The 14851-nt window shown below is 37.3% G+C and overlaps 1 protein-coding gene across 10 annotated transcripts in view; it reads right to left on the reverse strand.

Moving 5' to 3' along the window:
* The window catches only part of SPTLC3 (serine palmitoyltransferase long chain base subunit 3), a 175073-nt gene that overhangs the window by 36714 nt on the left and 123508 nt on the right, over positions 1-14851 (reverse strand). For all 10 annotated transcript variants that reach the window (XM_080588398.1, XM_080588394.1, XM_080588395.1 and 7 more), the window contains 3 exons: positions 14162-14310; positions 3555-3679; positions 1275-1368 (listed from right to left, as the gene is read on the reverse strand). In XM_080588398.1, coding sequence (XP_080444524.1) covers positions 1275-1368; positions 3555-3679; positions 14162-14310 — 368 coding nt within the window. The remainder of the gene's footprint in view (positions 1-1274; positions 1369-3554; positions 3680-14161; positions 14311-14851) is intronic.

Below are 14851 nucleotides of genomic sequence, written 5' to 3' on the forward strand. Positions count from 1 at the left end.
CAAGCCAGCTGTGCTGCATGCGGCACTAGATGGGTGGAGAAGCTGAGAATATTTGGATTTGGGTAGTGATAGATCATCCCACAAAGTGTAATGCAAACCTAAGTTTGAATGGGATAAGGTACCAAACAAACTAAGGAAGAGTTGAGAGAAGACCGGTAGAGCACCATGCCTAGCATATCTAAATTTGTGGAAATGGAACAAGTTGGGGCTTGCCATAGGCTAATACATGAATAATTACTTTTGTAAAAACATTCTGATACACACAATCATTAATTCTTATATGATCTTCAGGAATTGCTTCTTACCCAAATTATGAATAGATATTAATTATAACAACACCTTGTACTATAATTACAGTGTGCTTTTCATTCCAAGTGATCCTTAGGCCTTTTACAGTATATGTATAATTCATTTTTGCTCACCTCAGGGCTGAACACAACACAGTAAAGAGAAGCGACCGTATTAGTTATTAATAAAGGTGATCAGACCTCTTTTCTCATTCCTCACCACTCCTCTAGCTTCTCAACCTCTGTTGCAATCACTGCCTGGTGGCAGCAGTAGGGATGTAAAGGGGAATCGCAATGGGGATTAAGGGAAAAGAACAAGCTCTTGTCATCAAAGCCAGTCACAGTGTCTCTGACTGTGACCACAGCAGCATTAACTAAATAAAAGTTAAAAAGCATGAGTATTTTAGAAGATAATTATGTGATTGCAAAGTTAATGCGTTGCGTTAGTGTGATTTCTATACTAAAATTATACTTCAAAGAATATTTGGATGATGCTCTTAATGTAACCATCTACATCTTTGGTATAATCCCCCCCCCCCCCCCAGAAATTCAGGGTAGCTGTTTCAAAGGAATGTTACATTAATGTAACTCTGGTTGCACTGAACCTGCTAGAAACAGAGGCAGGAAACACAGAGTACGTTTCTGTAAGTTTGTGCACACTATTTTGCTGTAGTGACAATAACAATACAACCTTTATGCCAACACACAGTCACTCAGCATGTCAAAAAGACAACAAGGAGGTTAAGACTCCAGATGTCAAAAATTAAGATCCAACCTGATGTCCCAGATCATGCACAATGGCAATTATTATCTTACACTGTTATTTTCTCCCCCATCGAAAATCATTTAATCTTGAACAGTTAATTCTTGTGCCTGGATAAAAGCATTATCTGGGAACAGAAAGCAGAGCATGCATTGAAAGAAAGCACTCTTGCCTTTGAGGTATGAACATCTCTGTCTCTAAACATTTCCAACTTCAATACTCACTATTATGCTTGAAGATTCTAATAGTAGCACCTGAAAGCCTCGCACCAAGAACGAGGGAAGTGTGGTTCAACTCATCACTTAAAATGAGGCAGCCCTGTGGAGAAGGAGTACAATCAGCATCTGCATGAACTGGGAGGCTGTTGACAAGTGTGTGTATTTCAGCATACATTTATCTCTATAATATAGCACTGCACCAATTAAACTGTAAGTATTATATGTGAATTGGAATTTCTGCCACTTTTATGAGTGAGCAAAGACCCACTGCAAAGGCAGGCAGAAAGAAAAAAAAAACTGGATTCTCAGGAATTCCCAGGAGGTGCAAAGGGGCCAAATATTTCCTGTAACTAGAAAGTGGTGAATAACCCTAACAGAGATCAACTGCTTTATAGGAAAATCAAGTGATGTAGGTTCCTCTATCATCTGTCTAAAGTCTATGATGTGTTTCAAGAAAAATACAGCCAACCACCCCAAGTTGCTGCATGACACTAATGTAAGGAGGAGCAATGCTGAGGCTGGACTGACATCAACACTTTGAGCTACAGAAATAAGATCAGGTTGGATTGCTGCTGCATAAATTCCACTTCCATTAAGACACAAGTGGAGCCTAGGCACCAGGTAGAATCTCTCCCTCTAGTAAATGAATATACAGTTCACCTGTAGTATATTTTTCATTAATTAACTCAGATGAAAACTTGTTTTCTTTTTGGAATATAAGAAATGCAGGAGAAGTAACTTTGTATGTTATATCAACAAGAGTCAGCATTCACAGCTGAAATTCAAGCTGGAACCCTAATTTAGTTCTCCTTTCTATTGTACATCTTGTATTGTTTTGTTTCATTACCCAGTCAAAAGACAATACAACATTAGGCAAATACTTGTTTTGGAAACACAGATTATGCCTTGGATGAGAGATATGTACACAGATCTGCCTAAATACTAGTATACAGCATCAGCAGTAAGAGTTAGGTATGTGCATCTTGACAAGAAAATACTAGCTGCTAGGCTAATTATAGGGGAAATTTAAGAATAAATCTCCCATACACATGGTAATTACATAATACTTGCAACACATAACACTTCATAATGATATATAATATTAATATATACTATATTTATATTCTACATAATACATATAGCAATATCTTTATGCCACTTGTATCTAAATATCCCACCTCCAAAAAAGTCCTGAGTCTCCACATGAGGCCAGCTAAGTGAGGGAAAATCATTTCAGAGCTAAGTGATGGAAAGTTATTTTATGCTGTTATGTATGTCTACAATATCATAAGTTTACCTCTATTAGTCCTTATCTGTTTCCTATGAAATTACTGGACAACTCTTCCAGCAACATTGCAGACTGAAGTTCAAGTCCTGGGCAGCAGAAACATCCCCCCCGCCCCATCTTTGTACATATGTATTTTAGAAGTCTATTGTGAAAGCTGGATTCTTCTTCAATAACGAGTGAAAAAGTGACTTCACCTCTTGCCTGGTGCTTTAGAAGAAATCTTGATCATACACTACACAGTGAGTTCATTCCATCTCCACCAAGAGGGAAATACTGTTTCACATTTGTCTGACCTGAAGAGGTGATACCAACTTTCCCAGCTAATGGCACAGTATATCAGCTTGTTATGTCAGGAGTTGTGAGGGATGGGATGATAAATTTTCATGCCTTTGTGTTAGGTACTCCAAATTAAAGATGAGGTTCCTTCAACATCAAATAAGAACCCAACTTTTGCCACGTTGCCTCAACTTTTGACTTGCATTCACAGCCAGCTTTCTTTGCAGGGGCTGGCCAGAGATCCATTAATCAGGAATGCTGAACACTGTTCTATGTCTTTTCTGAAAGGTTTGTAAAAAATTATCCTAATCACCATCTTTCACCATAGGCATCTGGACAATTATTCCTGCTCAATTTATGTGCAAGTAAGTAAAAAAAAAAAAAAAAAAAAACAGTCCCAAATAGTTCATCCAACAACACCTGAGACATGGGAGGCAACGTGCTCACTTTTTAGGAAGAGGTAACTTGGTTAAGAGAATCTGGATAACAAAGTGGGTCTCTAACCAGATGCTAGATGTGTGTGATAGGAACACCCAGAGCTAGAAAATATGACAAAGGAGCACATTTCAAGCCACAAAGTCATCAGTATTATGACCCAGGGGTTCCCAATATCATGCTTTTTTTCTCTCAGTCAAGCCTTTCCGCTTAATGCTTGCCCAGAATACTGCTGTTAAAACAATTAATAAACAACAGTTCCATGTGTTCCTTCAGGAAGTACTCACCTTCCCAACAAGGGCTGGAATATTCATTGAATTTGTTGCAAATCCCATGCCAAACACCATAGCATCATCTACACCAAGGAACTTGGCCACGAGTTTCTCTAGTTCTACATGCTTGTCTAAGGTACCTGCAGAAATATACAAAGAAGCTTAAATCTCATTAGACTGAAAGTTTTTAATTCTAAGGACATAAAACATACAAAAGAACAGTCGAGAAGACTGTCATTAACCTTTTTTTTTTTTTTAGTTCTAATTAAGTTTTTCCATTTATATCTGGTGCATGTGGAATAAAACAAGAAAAAGCAAGGATGCAAACAAGCTATTACTAGTGCTAAAAATATTGTTGCTGTTAAGGTAGGAAAGCAGTTGCTTTGGGGGAAAAAAAAGCTTCCATTTCCCACAGCAACAACTTTTGATGTAGTTTATCCTGAAGAGTCATTTTCTGCTTCCTCTCCCTACTCCTCCCTCAGTGAGGAAAAAGCCCTCCTCCTTTTTACAGGAAGCGTAGGACAAACAACTTGAACATGCTTGAGTGTTTTTTGGATGAGAAAGCAGAAAATTACAACTAAATTCTTCCATTTTTTTCTTGTGTGCCTGTATGTATACAAAATTTTTAATGATGATGTTATATGGATAGACAAATGAAAGCTTTCTCCGTCTTTTTGTACTCTGAAAGGTAGAAGCCATGTCACTCTTCATAAGTGATAGCCATTCTTCTTTCTTCCCTCTCATCAGTCAAACAAATGCCAAGGCAACAACTGGAGAGCCTTCTTTATTGCGTGTTACTTATCTAATATTACTGCCTGGAGGCTCTGAATCAAAAATGTGCTCCAGCTGTCCAACAAAAGCAGTATCTTTCCCCACCAACTCACAAAGGAGGACAACAAAATACAAAGGGGAACAAACAGGGGAGCAGTGTTAAAGAGATTAAGATAACAACTAACTTTGAACAGTAATGAATCATCTCAGCTTGCCAACTCTCTAGTCTTTGGCTGGCTGTGCATTGCAGGTAGCAAGGCAAGAGGAATTCTTACAGGGTGATACACGGGAAAGAAAAGAGTGGCCTGTGGATTCTGACAGCATTTCTCCTATGAATAAACAGGGAACAGAAGAAAATATTGAGGAAGTGAACATCTCACCTCACTTGAGATGCACAAATCAATGTCACAATAATATAGGTAAAATGAATTACAATTAATGAGAATAAGAAATCTGTGTTTACTGTGATGGCCAAAGGGCAGAAGAATGGAGGAAAGCAGAAGCTTGTCTGAGTGCCTTGACAAGAATGTCAAGTTAGGAAGATGATCTTACCTTTATCTCATGGAGGGAAGCTCAGTAAAAACAACAAAACCAAAATGGCAGCAGCAGTACTAACTCAGCCGTTGCAGCTGAAAAGTAGTGGTTTTGTTAGTTTTTCCTCATTAAATATCTAGAACCTCCAGTAAACGTGAGCTGACTGTGCATGAAGCTCGACTGTGCATGAAGCTCCTCAAGGATGGCTACTTTTTGTATTTGTAGATCCCAGAATGTGCATGGATATGTGCCAGCCCTGCAAACAGCCAGTGCTTAGTAGCTGAGCTCCACAAAACACAAAAACAGTTTCAGAATTGAGCTGTCTGCTGGACAGGTCACAACCACGTGTGTGGGAGGCTCTATGCCTTGACTTGTAAGCCCAGTAGGTCTCAGGGTATATTTCTAGTTAGCTCTGTGTTTTATTTTTTCCCTCCAACTGCACTAGTGCTCCTTGCAGATGCTATTTTGTCACTGGATGGCTATGGACAGACGAAGGGAAGATGAGGTTTGAAAAGAAAGTTTTGGAGCCAACCACACTGTGTTGACATACTGAATCAGAAGTAGGTTTGTGAAAGCATGAGAAACAAGCAGTGCATGCTTTGCAAGGCAGTCATTTTAAAGCATGAGAAAACTGTCCCTGACTCTACCAGGGGTAAATCTGAAACTACTGGGGTGGAGTTAAATTGCTTTTTGGGGTTGCAACATGTTTTCTGTTTTTACAAATGAGGAGTGCCTGACTCACTACAAATTATTCTAGTCAAACATCTATTAGATGAACCAGAAAGGAACAGCACACTTTTGACCCATTTTTAATGATTGCGTGATGCGGAAGAATCAGACATTCTGAAAGTGACCTATTCCTACTTATTATCTACTAACCTTAACACATTGAACACAGATGATACCATATATCACTATTGTCTACAAATCCTGGACTACAAATTGGAATCAATAGAGGTTGGTTTAGCAACACCAAAACCTGAATGACAAGGATTTGCAAAATCAGCCCTAGGTTTGAATTACTTTAATCAGAATGGGAATACTGTAGGTGGTAGGTGGGTAAGGTGAGGTGTTGGAGGAGCAATATGATAAATACCCATACTGACAGAGGCAGGTTAGTGATAGCCATATACATTGGGAAGAACAGATCTGAAAAAGCATACCAGAGTGCATTTTCCCAGTTTTAGAGTAAAAGGGGTATTTATTTAATGAGTTATGCAATTATTTAATCACATCAGAAGATTTCTCCATCACAGGTCACTCCTTGGGCACCATGTAAACTGCAACAATTATATCACAACCATTTCCACTGGGGGAAAAATGAGAGAATAGATGTGCTTTATTGGAACAGGACTTGTCCACTAGCACTCCCAGTTGGTCACAGAAACAACCCCAAAAAGCACAAGCAGCACTACCAGACTGATGCGAATCTGATTTGAAGGAACTTCCCACAGACACAAGCTGCTATGTCTCAAGCTACATAAGAAAGACAGTAATTACAGTGGTCTTCATTAAACACAACCTTATCAGTACCAACTCAGGTATCAGAACCATGAAAACGTTTTCTATTGTGCTGGATTCAGACCAGCATCATGACCTAGTGAATGCAAATTGGTATACTAGGTATATCGTTATTAATACACAGGTACACTGTGTAAATGGATACCTTCTATACTTGTCCTATACATAAATACAGACATTAGAAATTTTTCCCCATACTCTACTTGCTCTGATTTTTTATTTTTACATTGACTACAGCTTGGTTTGACCCAAGAAATGGGATATAACTAAATATACATCATCCTACTGTGAAAGATTTAGGGTAAAAAATAAAAAGAGAAACCTACCTGCACCTTTAAGAGACAAATTAGTTTCTTTTGAAAGTTATTCCTCCCTCGTGAACAATTATATGCAATAGAGGACAGCAGGTGTTTTGTTTCAAGATTATATAGATGTTATGGAAAGTAAAATCAAAGATCTTAACAAAAGTGGGAACTTTCACAATATTAGCTGCCTCTGCAGATTCCCACCCTTTTCAAAGTAAATCCCCTCCTTTTCAAATGCTGGTGACCTAGTTCCTTCCCTTAACTTGCCACTGCATTTTGGGGACAGGGAACACAAACCATACTCTGCTGGGGCAGGTTTTCATAGTCTTACCCACGCTCTTGGACTGAAAGTCACGGTCAGTCTAGTGGATACAAAAAGCTTGAAAATTCACTTCCCCCAGTCCACATATTTTATTATTGAGCTTTGACACTTCCTTCAGCTTGAATGTGGCGGGTAATACCACTGTTCACTCTGCCCAATAAAGTTTTTCAGGTTCTTACACACCAATGACATGTACTGGTTAAACTGCGAATATTGGCAGCAGTATCTTTTAATACAATTTCTCATTTTGATTTCTGAAACCCAAGGAATAAAGGAAAATGTCTGTTTGCTTCAAGATAAACAAAAGCTAGCTGAGTACACTGATAAAAACAGGAAGCCACTGAAAGAAAAAGAACAGATTCCCATAAAAGTCAATTCCACATATGAACAGCAACTGGGAATCCTGATATGACTTGTCAATGAGAATAAGAACCATTACTCTATGAAAATGATGGTTTGTCAGAGGTACCTTTAGCTGCATGGGGAACAAAATAAGACACCGAAACGTCCCTGCCACACTAGAAACTTCAGGTCACAAACTCATTCTGGTAAGGTATTTGTCAGAGATAAAAAAAAAAAAAAATTACTGAAACATACACATTTTTACAAAGGAAGATTAAATAAGTTATTACTGGAAGATGAAGAAAGAAGATGTAGTAAGTGTATTACTTTTTCACATAACTCTACAAAACTGGATGATCCAGATGGCATCACTGTCACACAGAGCCCACTAGAGGAGCAAAGCCTAAACTTGTTGGATGATACGCAGTGATGAGAGGCAGAGGAGCACATAGCAGTGTTATGCAAATGCCTCATTTACGACTGCGTGTGTATGAAAGAGCCCCTAAAGAAGTGGGGTTTGAGGAAGCATTTGAAATAAAGGAAAGTGTTCACATATTCTTAATTTTGCTCATGGGGCTTCCATACCAAAAAGATAACACAGGTGTCACAGATCCAATAATTTACCCGTGTTACTTACTTATTCTCAGAAAAGAGATTGATTTTAACAAAACTTCTAGTTTAGTTTGGATCTTCTCATTTTCTTGGATTTTGTCTACCTTTATAAAAACGCAGCTGAAGTCCGACCTGTCTAGTGCCAGAGAATGGACAGCAGCACCTTAATTGTATAAATATCTGTACATACATAGATAACACTATATATTGGAGATCTTTTAGGTTTAAAACAGACCACACAACCCTTATTTACTCCTGATGCCTTCAGTTCTACCTGCTGGAAATCAGACCGTTTGGAGCTTAATCATGCTTTACAAAGCATTCTTGTGCAGTGGTGAAATACCAGAAGCAAACCTGGCCCTTTGATTGTAAGTTGCATCAGTTATTTATGGGAGGCTAGGCAAAAAAAGGAAAATGATGGTAGCAGATGACAAAGAAGGAAAATTCCTTGTTAACTGTTTCCTAATCTATACTCTGTCCTACCAGAAAGCTGAGATTATGAAATATACATACACACTAATTCTCATTTAATATGACCGCATTTTTTCCTTAAGTTTCTAGCTGGAAACTCTGAACTATAGGAACTTTAGTTCCTTATCATTTCCTCCTAACTGAAAAATGAACCATTTATTTCTCTGTGTGTTCAGTACTGAGTTTAAAACGGGCCCTTGCTTTTATTAAAGCTATGAAATGGTATAAAAGAAAAAACAACTATTTATACCTTCTTGAATTTGCTACTAGAAATTCCTATTAGGCCTTAAAACCTAACGGAAGGATGTGAAGGGGATGAAGCTACCTTTGTAATTTAAATGTTGGCACAGGCTTTCTGATCTGCTTTTTAGAAATTGGATAATCAAATATCAAAAATCGTCAAACAAACAAAAAACCATACAACCAAGTGCAAGGTCGGCATTTAAAGGTAAGCTCCTAACCATGCCCTCCAGAATGAATCATCCTGCAAATGTTCTGTGCAGGCTCCGTCTTGTCTTTTGGTCCAAGACTTAATCACAGGAGAAGGATTTCAAAAAGGCAGTAATCCTGCTTGGCTGCTTAAATAGCACTAATGATACATTTGCTCCTGTTACTCATGTATATCATCTCCATAAGGAATCATGGTGAGTTAGATAAATAGAGCACTAGAACTACTAGCTGCTCACGTGACAGCCCTGTCACAGCCCTGGCAATAAGCCTGGGAGTGGTTAAGGCACAATAATCTGCTTTATTAAAAAAAAAAAAAGTTTTAAATTACCGATTTTATTCTCATCTGCAATCAGCAAGCGAGAAACAGCTTTAAATAATCATTTTGCAGACATTTGTATAATTTCCCCTTAATTTGAAGTTACATTCCATCGAAAAGTCTGACCATAAACATAAGAATGACAGGATGTGCTCAGACAAAAGGCTTGTGAGCCTGTCTCCAGCAGTGGCCAACTCCCACTCTAGCCATTAAAATGCATTGATTTGCAAGGAAGGAAAAGACTTTACATTCAAGCTGTCATTCTTTTCACCATATAGAGGGAATACATGCTATTTCTAACTTATTTGGATACCTATTTGTTAGTGTTTTTATTATGCTAAAAATAACATTTCTGAGAAGATTAAAACAAATAAAACAGTTTTTTGTTAGTTTGCTTGAAATTATTTCCATGAAATTAAATGTTCTGAGTACTCCAGTTACTTGAGTAGGTGGTTTTTAGTTACTTAGATCCTTCAGCATTCAAAAATTATTGCCTCAGATCCAATTTTTACTCCTGTAACAGTGGAAAACAGAACTTCCTACTTTTTCCTGTCCAAATTGATTCCCTAGTCAAATGCTAAAAAAGCTAGTCAAATGAAAAATGGACTTTTTCTGCACCTGTAAGAGACTGCTGCTGGCAAAAAGCTATTTTAATTTAAATTACGCCCATGGTCAGTTTTGTCAGGTATGGTGGGTGCAGGTCTCTCTTGTATCCTCCCTTGACACCTCAGACAGTTAATGCAACATCTTTTCCTCTGGCTTCAGTAAGTTTAACCTTGCCATTCCCAGATGCCCTCAGAACGCTCTTACCATTGTACACAAATGCTTTTATCATTCCTCCCAGCCTGTCCCTCTGACCAAGAAGGTCCTCATTCTACATCTCCACCTCCTCTGAACATTCCTAAAGAATTCCACTTATACTTAGATTTTCACCCTTAAAATCCTTCAGGGACTAATTCCATCACATATGCCCTGCAGAACAAAAAAGTCTTTCACCTCTAAGCAGACCATGATGCTAGAATCTTTTGCCATCCGCAGATAGCCACTTTCACACATTCACTCAAGCTACTGCTCTAAGAAGACATGCTCCAAGTATATGTGCCCCACTTTCTTGTTGGTTTCTCAAGTCTCCTCCCTTAATTTCTTTTTAACCTTTGTGTCCTCAGAAAAGCTGAAGACAGACGGGTTACTAACCTTATGAACACAGTTTCCTTGGTTCCTTATACCCTACCCTTATCATAATGTCTAACTTTATAGAAATCTGAATATGTGCACATTCCTGATTCAAGTCAAATTTGTATCATGATTTGCTAGTCCACAGGTCCAGTGTTAATGATTGTACAACAATAGTCATACGCACATTAGCAATAATACTAAACTAATTACATAAAATAGTGCTAAGCAACTAGTATTAGATGCACTGTGCCACATGAAAGGTCCCCTTAGCCCATTACTTTTCATCTGACAGTCATCTTGTATCAATGTCTGGTGAAGAACGAAAGCAGGAAAAGCATATACATACACACATATATACATAAAAATAGCATCCCAGCTTCTAACTAATCTCAGCAAAAGGATATCCTTAATCAGATAAGAGTTCTGGTATTTTTTGTAGCTATCAATGGTGCTGCTCTGTACATAGCCTGTGTCTCCTGGAATTCAACGAAGTGTTAAGTTTTGGCATCTAAAACCTTATTTGCAATGAGTTCCTCAGGTCTGCAAGACTCCTGGTTGAAGAGCTGCCTCCTGTATTTAGATAGAAATCTCCTACCAACTTCATACAAAGTCCTGTAAGTCTTGTAGTGCAAGAGAATCGACAGCCAAGTCTGTCCACTCTTCCATGTCACACATCAGTTTGAAGACTTCTGTAATTTCCCCCCGGGCTCTTTCCAAGCCTAATGCCTGGCATTTCTGACAGCTGAAGACAGTTAGCTCAGTAGTTCTTTACCCAGAAACTGTTTGAGACCTTTGATGATACTTTTTGCCCTTTTCTGGCACGTTCCAGTTCTGCTGAATCTTTTTGACCAAAATTGCGCAAAGTACTTAAGATGACAGCAAACTATGCTTTTATATAGTAGCATATGGAGATTCTATGGTTAACTTTCTGTTCACTTCCTAATTATTTCTAGTATTTTGTTTGTTTTCTGACCAAACAAGCAGCTAATGCTTTCACAGAACTACTACTTATAAGCCTAAGATCTTGTTCCTAAGGGACGACAGTTTGCTTGGGCTAAAAAAAAAAGAAAAAAAATATTTTTCTTTCAGATTGCAAGTCCCACAAAAGCCTCAGGAATGTGTCTTAAATTACACTGTTATGTTAAGAAAGTGATTTATTATTAGTATAATTAAAAAAGAACACAGGATTAAAAATGGTGCAAAAAGCCTAGAATCTTCTCATGGAGAGCAAATTTAGAAGGTCAGATCTGTTTTTATCAGGTTCCTATGCTTTTGTACTTAACCAGGAATGTCTGTTCAATTGGCGTATGGATTATTATTTTAGAGAAAATTATTTTAGAGAAAACATGAGCAGGGCTTCACAGTTCTCACTGAAGTTAATTTCTGAACTATGTTTAGACACAGTCTGAAGTTACTTTTCCGAGACAGTAACTGTTTTACATTCACTACATTTCCTTAATAAAATAGTGTTTTGTAAATATAAAAATGATATGTTAAAACTTTCATATTAACTTATTCTGAGAGCAAACTGCCTGCAACAACATTCTGATGTGACAACATTCCACAATCTGCACAGTTAGGAAAGGGGGAGTTTAGACCACAGAGGACAGTTTTATCATCATGTATTCTTTCAAACATCACTCAATCATTGTGTTTCTTTTCTTTTCTTTTTTTTTTTAATTTTTTATTTTCCCCTCTCTCTGTAATCTTCTCAAAGTAGCAGAATGATCCTTCTTATAAAAAGAAACCTATCACTGCTTTGAAAGAGATCTTGGTAAAGCCCTGAGCATGCCAGACCCTTAAATGCACATAAGCAGAACAGCACATTTAAAGCCAATTAGGTTGAAATTACTAATATGTTTAAGTGCTTCCTTGAATTAGGATAGTCAATTTACAGTCTACAGGCTCCTACAGCTGACTGTATTCATACCTCACTTCAGTTATTTTTGCGTGGCCAAGTTAACGTTTTGAAATGTTATCTGCCCAAGAACAAAATCATTCTGTTCTATTTTACTAAGATGAAGATGGCACGTAATTAAAGAAGAAACCTTTCAGAGAGCAAACCCTTCCCTTTCTTCTAAGAGTATGCATATATTATAAAACAAGCAAAGGAAGAAATTTAGACAGAACTTTTCAAATCTGCTTGAATATGAAGAAGCAGCACACGTGGGGAAAAGAAAGAGGGTATCCACACTGGTAACAAGCAGCTATTTTCCTTAAGTTGTTTTATAAATTTATTGGAGATAGGTTCCAGCAGAGCCAGGGCCACTGAAGTAACCACTGTGCAGAACTGCTCTGCACAGCACTTTGGTCTCTCCACTGACCACAGAAGCACAGGACCTCTACTAGCTGCCTGGGAGAAAATGCTATGACTGCTCCTCCATGTGACTTAAGCCAGGTCTTAACACAATGCTTCTCTATTTTGATAAATCCTCTCATCGCATCTGCTCCCTAAAATTCACTTCAGGATTATTGAACAGGAATTCAGATAAAGTCCTAGAAATCTGCACACTGTGGCTGTTGAAACAGACTAGATGGAGATAAGCAGTAAAATCTAAAAGACACATAGGTGTGGTGCACAGGGACATAGTTTAGCAGTGGACTTGAAGCGTTAGGTGGATGGTTGGGCTTGATGATCTTAAAGGTCTTTTTCAACAGAAATGATTCTATGACTTAATATTTGAAGACAGATTTTTTTTTTTTTTAAGGATAAGCTAAAAGTCATTGCAAGTCTTCCAAATCAAAGAATTCCAAAAGCAAAAGATAAAGAACGACAAACACCAGACATATTCTTTGAAGTACTGAAAACAACCGAAAACATTCTCAGACAAAATAGAATTCAAGGCAAAAAGACACAGAGAAATGTTCCTTGAATACCTTAGATGACTAGTAGTGGTGACAACTTTCAAGCATGCATGCAATTCAGGTTAAACAATATATTGCAGTCACCACATGGGTCACCTACAAAAAGAAAGTAGGGTCAATCTCTAAACCCTCCTAGTGTGTTGTCAATGACAATTTTATTACTGAAAATCAAACCATGATGACAAGATAAGTAATGACAAGTTTTTGTTTTGTTTTGTTTTGTTTTTTTTTTTTTTTTGGTCTGGAAATGAGACAAAATAAAAGAAAGAAATGAGAAAGTTTTTGTTTTTCATGAGATTTTGGAAGGAAAAAAATTTGCATCGAGAGATACAAAATGCAAAAAAAAAATCAGGTTGTTGGATAAAAAAAGTCTATAAGTCTATAAAGGACTTCTCCATGCTGTGAAGCCTACCGTTCTCTTTTGACAGCTCCCAAGAAAGTTAAAGCCTAAAGGGAAACCTCCTCCTGAGTTTCGTGGATGGAAATTGCTTTCTCTGAAATGCAGGCTGATTGCACTATTAGAAATGCATAACCATATCCACATTTAATAATGGTTTGGTAAAAGGATTTGTATAAAAATATAGGATTGAAGATAACACCACATGCAGCCTAGAAAGTGAAAACACATTTATTTCTTAAAGGACATATCAACTCAAAAAAGTGAGATGAAACCTTCCGGACTCTCTTCCTTACATGCACACTGGAAATTTTTACTTTTCTAAAAAATAGTAATATTTTTAGAGTAATATTTAAGAGTAATACTTTCTCCTTTGAAAAAAAATCCTTACATGATAATTAATAAAATATCACTGTTAATAGTCAAACAAGTACTTGTTGATATGATTAAAATTCTCTAAGTTTCCAGTTCCTTCAAGATACCTGTACAAAAAATCATACAGTTACAGAAACTTTAATGGCCATTTAGCTGTTTACTCACCCATTTCTTGTCTGGTACTGCAGATTCCTGTTCCATACTTTTGTAACTCTTTGGTTACAGTTTTCAAAGCATTAGGTTCTGTTTCTGCAAAGCCGAGGTAGTTATAAGAACCCATATTGATTACATTCTTGATAGTTCTTCCTGTGAACCTATAAATCAAAGCAAATTTTAAAGAATGCTGCAACCCTCCCACGCTCACTAAACAAAAAGAAAAAAAATCCCAAATTTTGTTCCACTGTCAGGTTCATATTTGGAATTGACAATCCTTATATCATTAACATCCTACAAGTTTTTCCAGCCTTTCCCTTTTTTGCCAGGTGAAATGGCAATTTCATGGACCAAAACCCAACCAACCAAACCAAAAAAATCATTGTTAGTGTAGCCAACCTACAAATTGTCTATATGTTAAATTTTCATATCATTTAACTCAATAACAGTTGTGATATACTGAAATCTTCAAGTTGTAAACTGCTTAAAACTCACTGCCAGAGACTCACTATGCAAGTTAGAAGGAGCACTTATGCAATGCAAGAAATTATTATTTAAATCCTAACCAAGGGATACAACAAACTTAGTTGCAATATTCTGACTAAAGATCTGTTATAAATGAAGCATAAGCTGTTTTACTTGTGCTGACATAGTCAAACAAATCTCACTTCTGATAGAGTTCAGTGCCTTCCACATTGCATT

This window comes from Anser brachyrhynchus (assembly GCF_964034855.1).
Source record: "Anser brachyrhynchus genome assembly, chromosome: 3".
In the NCBI taxonomy this organism is placed as follows: Eukaryota; Metazoa; Chordata; class Aves; order Anseriformes; family Anatidae; genus Anser; species Anser brachyrhynchus.